The sequence below is a fragment of the Carettochelys insculpta genome, chromosome 6, assembly GCF_033958435.1.
Source record: "Carettochelys insculpta isolate YL-2023 chromosome 6, ASM3395843v1, whole genome shotgun sequence".
NCBI classification, from domain to species: Eukaryota; Metazoa; Chordata; order Testudines; family Carettochelyidae; genus Carettochelys; species Carettochelys insculpta.
Window position 1 is genome coordinate 80,742,110 of NC_134142.1, and position 12,746 is coordinate 80,754,855.

The following is a 12,746-nucleotide window of genomic DNA, read 5'->3' on the forward strand; positions in this document are numbered from 1 at the left end:
TCCATCTCCTATTCAAACTGTCCATTATTGCAAATACTAGGATCTTGATTTTTTGTTTGTCGTTAATTCTACAGATATGCCCTAATAACTGTAACTTACATTGCATAACCTTCTGCAGTTCAGCTGTATCTTCCTATATAAGTCCTCATTGGTGACCTTCTGCATCCATCCTATTCTCAGGATCTTTCTGTAACAACTCCTCTCAAATGCCAATACGCTTCCCTTCAAATCTTTCATTATGACGCATGTCTCACATCCTTACAACATGCTGCTGAATACACACATTTTCAAGACACTCAGCATTGTTCCTAAATGAATCGCACTGCTTTTCCACATCTTAGCCATTACTTTCAAACTCATTTTGCTATTCTAATCACTAGTTCCTTCTTACAGTCTAGATCATACATCATGTTGCTCCCCAGATACCTCAACTTCTCTATATTCGCTCTACGCTGATTTTTCCATTTTATCTCCAAACACCATTGTTTTTGGTTTATTGATGTTCCTAATCAAGGCCTTCACAAAAATTCCTGCTCATTGATATTGCTGCAATAGGGAGGGGCGCTACTGTGTAAACTGATCAGATTTATCCTTGGCAAAAACACCCTCCTACCCTCTTCTTTTTGCTTACATGACTGTATTTGATCGCTCTTTAAGAGGTGTTTGGCTTTCAGTGTTTTCCGTTGGGCCTCCCCCCACGGGCTGTGCGGGCCGCCCTAGAATTTGCAGCCCTTCCGTACAAGTACTGACATGTGGCTGGTTCAGGTTAGCCCCGTCTAACAAGCCCGGCGCGGTGAGCGAAGCAACAACACACGTTGCAATAAACTCCCGGGCGCAGCAGCAGGAAAGCGCAGCGCCAGGGACCCACTTCGCACGCGTGCCTCACGGGCTGCCGAGAGCGAGCCGCGCGCAGCAGCCGCATTCCCGGCGAGCAGCTCCGCCCGGCCACCCGCCCAAGCGAGGTTCTCCCGCAGCCGGCGGGACACGGGGCCAAAGGGACGGCGGGGCATGGGCGGGAGCCTAGCGCCGTCACCGCGCCTCGTGCAGCCGGGTCCCACCTACTGACGCGCGCGGCGGGCACAGGAAATGGGAGCCTGGGAGAAGCGGAAATTGCAGCAGTAGCCGTCGCCGCCGAAGCTGCGCTGCCGGGAGCGAGGTAAGCGGCGCAGCTCCCTGGGCGGTGTCCTTCCCGCTCCTGCCCGAAGGGAGTTACCCCCTTGCTGGGGGTGGGGTCCTTTCCCCCATCTCTTCCTGTCGGCTCGCCGACGGCCGCCCCCCCCGGAGGGGACCGTGCCCCGCTTGCGTTGGCTCCTTACGGCCTGGTTTCCCCCTGAGCATCACGTTGCGGTGACCCCCTTGCGGGGTGGGCGGGGGCGGCAGCGGCCCCAGAGAGATGTTAATTATTTGATCCCCGGTAGTATCCCCCCGCGCCATGGCCTGTGCACCCCAACGACCAACGGCCTTTGTTTTCCCGCGCCCCTCCTCCTGGCCTGGGGCTCTGAGCCAGCGCCTGCAGCCCTTCCCTCCTCCTCTGGGAGTGGGCTGGGGATGAGAGGTAGGTTGAGTCTCCCTGGCTTGCTGAGCTGTAGACTTGGGCTTTTCTGGGCTGCCGGGTGGGTGAAGCAGAGAGCACCCCGCCCCTGGATTTGCCTGTCTGCTTTCTGCTTTATGCCTGGGAAGCTTGTAGCAGCCACGTCCCTGTCACTGTCTAAAGACCAGTCATTCCCTGCTGAATCTGTGATTAAATGCGGGTGTGACTGATTCCAGGGCCTACAGCAGCTGTGTCGATATCAAACTTCTGGAAGGAATGGGGTGTCTCCCTGTTGTCAGAGGGAATGAGGAACTTGGCATCTTTAGCAGTAGCTGACCTCCTAAGTCATTTTCTTTCCGAAGGAATGACTATAATCTGGGGTTAAATTGAAGTCTGGCTTTTAACATGGCCTCTGCTGATGAAAGATTCTGCATGTGTCTCATGCATAGGTTATTTTTTTGCCTGTCAAAAAAATGAATTATTCAGATTGTCAGAGCTTGATCGTTGTGACAGTCTCTCAGTGCGTATCTGAGACAATACATAATTAGAGCAATACATTTCTTTTTCATGGCTTTTTTGGTGCTTTCCAATAGTACTTCCACATTTGAGTCGTGATTGATTTGGAGCTATTCAGTAATATGTGTACGTTGTCCTTGTTGTTGGGATTCTTGTTGTGTGATTGACTATACTGGCCCAGAGGGGTAGCTTCACAAAGAGCAAGCAGTTCTGTAGCACTTTAAAGACTAACAAATTTAGTAGGTCATGAGCTTTTGTAGGTAAGGCCTGCTAATTAGCTCAGTTAAAAAGCTGCCTGTGGAAAGGGGTATAGTAAACGCTTTCATTTCCAGCATTCTGTTATCCAGCACTCTCAAATAACCAGCATTTTAAACATCAGTAAATTTTAGTTACATTTTTCATTAGAACAGTATAGTGAAAGTAAACACAAATACAGCAAATACAGTATAAGTTTACAGTGTACAATACTATGGTTGGTAAATAAAGTGCTCTGCGTACATTTTTATTTCTTAACATCTAAATTTTTCTTTAGGGTTGTGCATATATGCCTCTCTATTATCCAGAATATTTGAATATCTGGCAACCTTCCACCAATAGGGCTGCTGGATATGAAAGAGTTTACTGTACAGTAGACCACTGGCGTAGGAGGAGGTTGCGTTCTTGGCAACTTCCATGAAAGTTGAATTTTTGTGTAACTTGGGAGCAGCAGCGTTGGTCAGTTTCCTGTCTCCTGGGAGCAGCAGAGAGCTGTTAACCAGGATCCATCTTCCTTCCCCTCACAGGAATGACCAGCGCTGATGCTAGTCAGTTTGCCAGCTCTCAAAGTGAGGCAGGGAGCCAGGCACAGCTTCTCCCTGGCTTTCCCCCTCTGGTGGAAGCTGTGCTGGGCAGGCAGCTGCAGCGGCGTGACTTCTCCCAGCTTGGGGAAGCCGGGGAGAAGCCGCATCAATGTGGCTGGCTGCCCAGCTTCCCTCAGCTGGGGGAAGCTGGGGAGAAGCCACATCGGCGCAGCTGTCTGTCTGCCCAACTTCCCCCAACTGGGAGAAGCTACTCCTGGTAGACAGCCACAGTGGTGTGGCTTCCCCCAGTTGGAGAAAGCCGGGGAGAAGCAATGCCAGCAGGGCTGCCTGCCTGTCTTCTCCCATCTGGGAGAAGCTGGGGGAAAGACAGCTGTGAAGCAGCTTTGAGTTGCACTTAACTCACATTAACACAAGTTGAATAGTAACAGAGAGGAAGCCCTGCTAGTCTATACACTATCAAAACAAAAAGCAGTCAAGTAGCACTTTAAAGATTAGCAAAATAGTTTATTAGGTGAGCTTTCGTGGGACAGACCCGCTTCTTCAGACCATAGCCAGACCAGAACAGACTCAATATTTAAGACACAGAGAACCAAAAACAGTAAGCAAGGAGGACAAATCAGAAAAAGATAATCAAGGTGAGCAAATCAGAGAGTGGAGGGGTGGGGGAGAAGATCAAGAATTAGATTGAGTTAAGTATGCAGACGAGCCCCTATAGTGACTCAGAAAGTTCACATCACGATTTAAACCATGTGTTAATGTTCCGAATTTGAATATAAATGTCAATTTGTCCACTTCCCTTTCTACAAAGGAGCAATAATTTCTTGTCAGTAACACACATACCTTGAGGTCATTGACAGAATGGCCCATTCCATTAAAATGCTGACTAACTGGTTTGTGGATCTGGAGTGTTTTGATGTCTGTTTTGTGCCTGTTGACCCTTTGTCTAAGGGAGTTAGAAGTCTGTCCAATATACAAAGCATCTGGGCATTGCTGGCACATGATGGCATATATGATGTTAGTAGAGGAGCATGAGAAAGTGCCCGTGATTCTGTGAGTAACCTGGTTAGGTCCAGTGATGGTATTTCCAGAGAAGATATGTGGACAAAGCTGGCAGCGGGTTTTGTTGCAGGGAAAGGTTCCAGGACTGGTGTTCCTGGGGTATAGACTGTGGCTGTTAGTTGGGAGCCTCATGAGGTTGGGAGGTTGTCTGTAGGAGAGAACAGGCATGTCACCCAAGGCCTTCTGGAGTGTAGCATCCTGATTAAGAATAGGTTGTAGGTCTTTAATAATTCGTGGCAGTGGTCTGAGTTGGGGGCTGTAAGTGATGACCAGTGGTGTTCTGCTCTTGGCTTTTTTGGGCTGATCTTGGAGTAGCTGGTTTCTGGGTATGCGTCTGGCCCTGTCGATTTGTTTTTTACTTCTCCTGGTGGGTAATTCAGGTTTATGAATATTTGGTAAAGATCTTGTAGTTTTTGGTCTCTGTCAGTTGGATCAGAGCAAATGCGATTATACGTAAGAGCTTGACTGTAAACAGTGGATCTAGTCACGTGTGCAGGATGGAAACTAGAAGGGTGTAGGTAAGTATAGCGATCAGTAGGTTTTCGGTACAGTGTGGTACTGATCAGGCCATCCTTGATTAGTACTGTAGTGTCCAGGAAGTGTATCTCTTGCATGTTGTAATCGAGGCATAAGTTGATGGTGGGGTGTAGATTGTTAAAGTGTCTGTGGAATTCCTCTAGAGCCTCTGTACCATAGGTCCAAATCATAAAGATGTCATCAATGTATCTTAAGTAGAGGAGTGGTAATAGGGGACGAGAGCTGAGGAATCGTTGTTCCAGGTCAGCCATAAATATATTAACATATTGTGGGGCCATGCAGGTGCCCATAGCAGTTCCACTAATCTGGAGGTATAAATTGTCCCCAAAACGGAAATGATTGTGTGTGAGAACAAAGTAACAGAGGTCAGACACCAGATTGGTTGGCTGTGGTGGCATCAGGGATGGTGTTCCTGATTGCTTGTAATCCATCTTTATGTGGAATATTAGTGTACAGAGCCTCTACATCCATTGTGGCAAGGATGGCGTTATCAGGAGCTTTTCCAATGTTTTGTAATTTCCTCAGGAAGTCGGTGGTATCTTGGATATAGCTGGGAGCGTTGGTGGCATAGGGTTTGAGGAAGGAGTCCACGTAACTGGATAGTCCGGTGGTAAGGGTGCCAATACCTGAAATGATAGGGTGTCCAGGGTTTCCAGGTTTGTGGATTTTGGGAAGTAAATAGAATAATCCAGGCTGCGGCTCAGATGGTATGTCTGAGTTAATGAGGTCCCGAGTAGCAGCAGGGAGTTCCTTCAGTAGAAGTTGTAATTTCCTTTGGAATTCCCAAGTGGGATCAGCGGAGAGAGGTCTGTAAAATGTGGTGTTGGAGAGTTGTCTGGCTGCCTCCTGTCATAGTCTGACTTATTCAGGATGACAACAGCACGCCCTTTGTCAGCTGGTTTGATTATGATGTCTTGGTTATTTTTGAGACTCTGGACAGCATAGCATTCAGCATAGTTGAGATTGTGTCTCATTTGGCATTGTTTGTGTATAATGTCAGACTGAGCATGGTTGCAGAAGCACTGTACGTAGAAGTCCAGTTAAGTGCAGGGCAAAATCGCACATTGGTGGTGGTGTTTACTGTACTTGGGTTTTGACAAGCAGGGTTGGGAACACAGAAGAAACAAGAGAAGCTGTGGCAGGATAGAAGAGGGACACCCTCTCGAGAGGGCCAGTAGTCAAACTGTTCAGGGAAACCAGACTTAGACAGTCAACCTTACATGGCTGTATTGACTTTGTCAATTATAAAATAATAGAGCTGGAAGGAGCTTCAGGGGGTCATCAAGTTCAGTCTCTTGCACTCATGGCAGGACCAAACACCACACACCATTCCTGGCAGGTGTTTGGAAATATTTGAGAGGTTAGGTTGGGGTCAGCAACCAAAAGAACAAGAAGAACCATTTTTTTCAAATTTGTTAAAAACCTCTATAATTCAAGTGCTGCAATGCACCTGAATTCGAGATGACCCTTAATAAATAACATCAAAACACACTTTTTGTAACCCCTATTTTAAGAACAGTACTCACATGTATCCCACAATGCACTGCGCCTATTAAAGGGGAGTTGTCCAACATTTTGAGATCACGCATCGTTTGCTATTTAGATATGAGTTATTCATTGTTGGGCTTTTAGACCTTCCCCAAAATATCAAATATAACCATGGGAGGGTGTTTGTTTTTAAACTTTGCAATTATAGCATCAGGAGCCACAAAGAAGTCCGTAAAGAGGTGCATGTGGCTCTGGAGGCGCAGGTTGCAGACCCCTGGGTTAGGCAATTTCCAGTCTGCACAACCTCCCTGTGCAATTTAACAACCCTGGCAGTTAGGAAGTTTTTCCCAATGTCTAACCTAAACCTCCCTTGCTGCAACTTAAGCTCATTGTTTTTATCATCTTATGAGAGGTTAAGGAGAACAGTTCTTTTCCCTAACAATTTTTTGTATACATCAAAGCTGTTATCATGTCCCCTCTCGGTCTTTTCTTTCCAAGACTAAACAAACCCACTTGTTTTACTCATAGCCCTCATAGCTCATGTTTTCTAGACTTTTAATCATTTTGTTACTCTTCTCTGGACTTTTTCCAGTTTGTCCACATCTTTCCTGAAATGTGGTGCCCAGAACTAAACACAGTACTCCAGTTGAGGCCTAATCAATTCAGAGCAGAGCAGAATTACTTTTTGTCTTTCTTACAACACTCCTGTTTATACATCCCACACTGATTGCTCATATTTAGTTTGTTGTCCCCTCTTGCGCTAGATTCCTTTCTGCAGTACCCCTTCCGAGGAAGTCTTTTTCCATTTTGTATGTGTGGAACTGATTCTTTGTAAGTGTAATACTTTGCAGTTGTCTTTGTTGAAGTGTATCCTCTTTACCTCAGATCATTTCTCCACTTTGTTCAGAACATTTTGAATTATAACCCTGTTCTCCAAAGCGCTTGCAACCTATCTCAGGTTGGTATCATCTACAAATTTTGTAAGTTTACTCCCTATCTAAACTGCTGATGAAGGTATCGAACAGAATTAATCCAAATACTGATTCCTGTGGAACCCTACTTCTTATGGTGGAACCTTCCACCATGACTGTGAACCATTGATAGCTACTCTCTTCGAAAGGCTGTCCATCTAGGTTGTATTTCCCTAGTTTGTTAGTGCAGTGTTTCCCAATTTTGTTTGGTCACGGAATCCTTTTAAACACTAAAGAATTGTGTGGAACCCCTAATAAGTCTTATCTATGGAGCTGAAAATGTAGATAACAATAAATAAGGATGATAATAAACAAGTTGGAATTTGCGCACTTGCCACTTTGCAAGTGAGGGTCTCTCTGCGGCTCCCTGCCCTGCCGCCACTGAAATAATAGAACTAAATTCAGTTGGTTTAATGGCCGAATCCCTCCCGCTGCCCTGCAGGCTGTTGAACCAATTAAATTTAGTTCTCCTGTTTCAGCAGCGGCAGGGCAGGGAGCCTCAGAGGAGTCGGCGGCAGCAGCATCTGGAGCTGCAAATTACTCCTTAAAGAGCCACAGGTTGCCGACCCCTAATTCATGGTCAATTTATATTTGTCATGGTTAAATTTTTAAATGCAAGAAATCATGTGACTGTGCTATATTCATATTCAGTCAACCCATGATCCATGCTCCCTGGGAGTGAGTATGTGGTTTTAGGGTGGTATACAAGAGGCGATCCCACCACTGAGTGACTAGCCACGCAGTTTTGAGTAGTAACATCATCATCCGCACTCTCTGGCTAAGCTGGCATTACACAGGGACACTTAACATGGCAAACACAAATGAAAATTGTTTTTAATAAAATTCATAATGCTTAAATATTTTAAAATCATAAAATGTTACTTTAATGGAATTTTCTCATGACACCCTTGTTTTCCCTTTCATGCATCCCCCAGGGTTCTGTGGAGCACCATTTGAGAAATACTGTGTTAATGAGAAGGTGTGATGAAGTGTGGGGTGTGAGGATTTTATTCCCATGGGTAGGTTGCATGTGTTTCACCAGGTGGGTGTCTGTTTCCCCTAGGCACAGCATCAATGCATAGTTGGTGTGATGCATTTTGGTGTGATGACTTCTCACACATACATGCCATTTGTAACCCAGGCAACCAGGTGACACCTTTCTTTCCCGGGAAACAGGACAAAGGCAAAAGGAAGGGTTTGACTTGTTTAAATTGGAACTGGGCGGTTGAGTTGGCGTATGTCTGCTGATCTGAGAGGGAGGAAGGAAGGCCAGGGCCCCAGCTCAGGGACCTCCTCTGGGTCCCATCTCTCTGAGATGGATTGTACTGACTGCTTCTGGTTTCTGTGCTGATCAGTCTGTTCTATGCAGTGTCCCTGTCTCCCAATAAGTCTTCCACTCTACCTGCTGAATGAGTCACATCTGAATGTGGATGGGGGTGCATAGTCTCTGATAGAAGGTCATGTAAGACTGTATCAAATGCCTTATTAAAGTCTAGGTATTAAATGATACTTAACATCTTAGCCAAAAGGTTGACTACATCTACTACTTCCCCCTTGCCCTCAAGGCTTGTTATGTCAAAGAGAGCAGTCAGATTGGTTTGACATGATTTGTTCTGAACAAATTCATGCTGACTGTTGTTTATTACTGCAAGCTGTTTGCATATGGATTTGTTAATTATTTGCTCCTTTATCTTTCCTAGCACAGAAGTTAAGCTGAGTGGTTTGTAATTTCCTGGGTTATCCTTATTTCCCTTTTTATAGATGGGCACTATATTTGCCCCTTTTGAAGTTCTGGAATCTTCCACCCATGTTCCATAACTTTAAAAAAAATGAGAGCTAATGGCTCCGATAACTCCTCAGTCAGCTCCTTGAGTATTCTAGGATGCATTTCATCAGGCTCTGGTCACTTGAATACATCTGGCATGTCAAAGTAATTTTAACTTGTTCTTGTCCTATTTTAGCTTTTGAACCTCCCATGTTTTCATCAGCATTAACCAAAACGAAGTCGTTAAGCACCTCAGTCATTTCCACATTTTTCTGTTGTTGTTTTTGCCTTTTCATTGATTGTTCATTGAGTGATGGCCCTGTCCTGTCCTTGGTCTTCCTCTTTCTAGGTCACCATCAGAGGATGGTAAAATGCATGTGTTTAGCCTCTCATTTTAAGTCCTTCTTTCCTCTGATGCTTTGGTCCTACTACTTAAATAGCCAGTACTTCCGTTTTGAAGACAGCTGTCCAGTCACTGATCAGACTCCCAAAGGTGCCATTCCTCAGTTACCATACCATACCATACCATACCATACTGCTATCCTGTCTCTCAACAGTGGGCCGCTGTTCTCAAAATGAGCATGGGAGAATTGCAAAATTCCGCTTGTGGCTGGCAAAAGCAGGAGGCCTAACGTGAGGGGGTATCCTCTGAGAAATCACAAAGAGAAAAGAGGTGCAATTAGAACTTTCTCTCTGAACATGTACCTACCCATCCCTTATTTTGACTCCACCAATTATCTCTAAATATGGTATCGTTGACAGAGGTAATTAACTAGCCTCTTATTGTTCAGGGAGTCTGTTGTTAGCCCCTGCTTGGAGGAAGGAGCTGAATTCTCATAATTCCAGATCTGGTCTGTGGAAAATGTTGTGGCTGCTGATTAGTCAGTATGGTAAAGGACAGAAATGGCCTGATAAATCAAAAACATATATTTAGCCTCTATGTGTTTTGAACTGCAATTCTCTTTTTCCAGAAAGTTGGCTGGGTGAGTCAGTAACTCGTGGCTATAGCATGGATTGTGTTTCTCTGTGTTCTAGTTTGAAAGAGATTTGCCAGAGCAGCAGCTACTGAGGAAAACTGTTGTGGTGGGGCTGCAAATTATGCCAAGTAGGAAATGAGAACTTACTTAGTTTTTATTATTGCTAGATTTTTGTGCCCTTTATGGTTACTCCCTAACAGATGTCTGGGTGGGGGACTTACGGGGAGGGGATGAACATTTTGTCACAATATAGTCTCTGTCCGAGATTTATTTTTCAATACTATTTATAAGAAATGTGTCAGCTCCCAGTCTTTCTTGATTGCCAGTTTTCGCAAAGTTGAGGAGACATAGATGTTGAGGAGGTATGGATATTGCTAAATTGAAAATTGATACTATCTTGTAACTTGTGTATAGTGTAAACACTGAACAGTCAACTGGTGGGTCAGTGCTTCAGGGATAGTCTCAGAGGTGTAGCTGTGGTAGTCTGTGGCTTCATAAAAAAACAAAAACAATAACCAAGCAGTCCCGTAGCAACTTTAAAGACTAACAATTTTATTTATCAGGTCATGACCCACTTACCCACAATCTTCTTGCCCTAATAAATAAAATTGTTAATCATTAAGGTGGTATAGGACTGCTTGCTTCAGGGATGTTTGTTTGGGGGAAAAAGAGAGCAAGAATTGGCCTCTTAAGGGGGATTTCAGCATTGTAACACAAGCAGCACAGCACTTAACATTTAAGTTCCTTGAAAATCCAGGGACCCCACTGAGAGTCACAGGTTGGGTGCCTAGGCTCCCTATACAATGAGGCACCCATATTCTTTGCTTGATAATGTAATTGACAAAAGCCAGTGTATTTGGTGTGGAGCTGCTTAAGACAGCTAATGGGAAATGCAGGCCAGAGGAGTGAGTGCTAAGCCTCATGCTTTTCAGAGATAACCGTCTAAGTCCAGGCTGCAGGGAGAGGCCTACCTGTGCTTGAAAATCCAGGAATGGGTATTCATCAGCTGGAGTTGGAAGGCTAGGTGTCTAAGGTGTTTCTGGCATGCCCCTTGCTTCCAGCAAAATGGCTTGAAGAGGTATGGTGCCCACTCTCTAATTTTTAGCCTTGTGGTTAGACCCCTCACCTTAGATGTTGGAGACCCCCGCCCTGTAACCCCGCTTCCAGATAGGGAGAAAGAATTTAAATGGGGGCTCCCTCAGTGTCTCTCCTGTTGAAACTGCTCCACTGTGAATAAATAATTAGTGGTTGGTGCATGGGGATTTGACCCAGGCTCTCCCACCTCCCAAGTGAGTGCCCTAGCAATTGAAATATAGAGTTATTCATATTCTTTCTTTCTAGCTCCATGAGAACAATCATCAGGAGAGACTGAGAGAGCCTTACATCACAATATCTCATATCTCAGTGGCTAGGGCATGTTCCTGAGAGGTAGGAGACTCGTGTTCAAATACTTTCTCCTGTTCTGCTAGCCAAAGGAGAATTGGACCTGGGTCTCCCACTTATTGGGGAAGTTTTCTAACCACTGGATTAAAAGTTATAAGGTCCTCCTCAACTTTGAATGGTATTTAATCTGGTGGGCACCCTTTTGACTCCCCTGTGTGCAAGGGCCCACAACAAAATCTTTGGTGACCAAATCATAGAATGCTAGGACTGGAAGGGACCTTGAGAGGTCATTGAGTCCAGCCCCCTGCCCTAATGCCTGCCTCTTCCCCAGATTCATGAATTGCTTGGGTGGGTGGATGTGGTTAGATGGAAGATAGGTATCTGGATGCCTACAGGACTGTGCACTGTGGCCTGGGGCAGAAACATACACAATAAGTAACCTTAGGTGACTACAGAGTTTTGTGGATTGCATGGACGTAGGTGCCTAAAAGAGGGACCTAGGCGCTTGAGTCTGGGTTTTAGGCATCAAAATAACTTTTTTGTGGGTTCCTTCTGAAGTGATAGACAGAAATGGAAGTATAGTGTTATCACATGTAAAAGGCACATACTTTTGAACATTTATTTCTATATTAATATATAGCTGGTACTGTTTTCACAGCCTTCCTGTTGACATAGTGGTGCTTATAAAAGGGGGTAGTGTACTCTAAGCAGCAACATCCATGCTGAACCAGATTCTCAAAAATAATTAATGATTCAGGTGTCTTAACTTCGGGGTTCCTAAATGGCATGCTGCAGAAAGGTCTGATTTTCAGAAATTCTGAGGATCTTCTCACTGACAGTCAGATTTCCTGACAGTATCTAAAATTGGGCACCCAAACTGTATCTTCATAAAAAGAAAGAAATTTGATTTCCTGATCCCAATACTTTCTTCCTTCTGCTTTATACTGAAATTGTATGAACGCAGAACAATAACATGTAAGAGATGTACATATTTTAAACACGTATCTTTAAAAATGTAGTCTGTATGCTAATATTTTTAAATTGTTCAGATTGTTTTAATAATATTTGATATCTGAATCTAATGTATTCTGTAGGTTTCTTGCATTTTTACAGCATTTAGCAATTTCTGTGCTCATCTTTATGAAGGGCTAGAAAAAAATGCTCCATTTGAGACAATACACATAGGGGAGCAGAGGTTTTGGGTGTGTTTTTGTGAAAGAATTTTAATTAAAGAACCTATTTGAACAGAACTCATCAATGATAGTGGTTTATCATGTGTTACTAATAAATAAAGGAAGCACACTCATGTTGACTCTTGCCAGAAGGAACTTAGGAACTTCCTCAATCTCTTTGAAACAATGCCAGTGATTATTTCTAGCCTTTTGATAATGCCAATAGAAAAAACACAGGGAATTATCAGTTATCCAGTTGCATTTACCAACTAGACCGATACTAGTAACCACATATTCTGTAGTTGCTAATACTGCAAATGTTGTCTAGTGAAATAACTTCTAGTACGTTAGCAATATTGGAGTAGTCCTTAATGAAGCCAGTCATAATGTGAAATTAATTTAAATGTAACTCCAGTGTGACAGTACTTCCTTTGATGGTGTTTCAGATGTGGAAGGCTACTGCAGGTCACACCATTTCTGTCAGCCAGAATGATGGAGCTGATGACTGGGAGACAGACCCTGATTTTGTGGTATGATTCTCAAACTT

The 12,746-nt window shown here is 44.3% G+C and overlaps 1 protein-coding gene across 4 annotated transcripts in view; it reads left to right on the forward strand.

Annotated features, from left to right (window-relative positions):
- Positions 1-950: 950 nt before the first annotated feature.
- The window catches only part of CTTN (cortactin), a 58,951-nt gene continuing 47,155 nt past the window's right edge, over positions 951-12,746 (forward strand). For 2 of the 4 annotated variants that reach the window (XM_074997456.1, XM_074997459.1), the window contains exon 1: positions 12,634-12,729. In XM_074997456.1, coding sequence (XP_074853557.1) covers positions 12,634-12,729 — 96 coding nt within the window. Of the gene's footprint in view, positions 1,157-12,633; positions 12,730-12,746 lie in introns of those variants that run through there. The other 2 variants (XM_074997458.1, XM_074997457.1) reach the window with 2 other exon arrangements.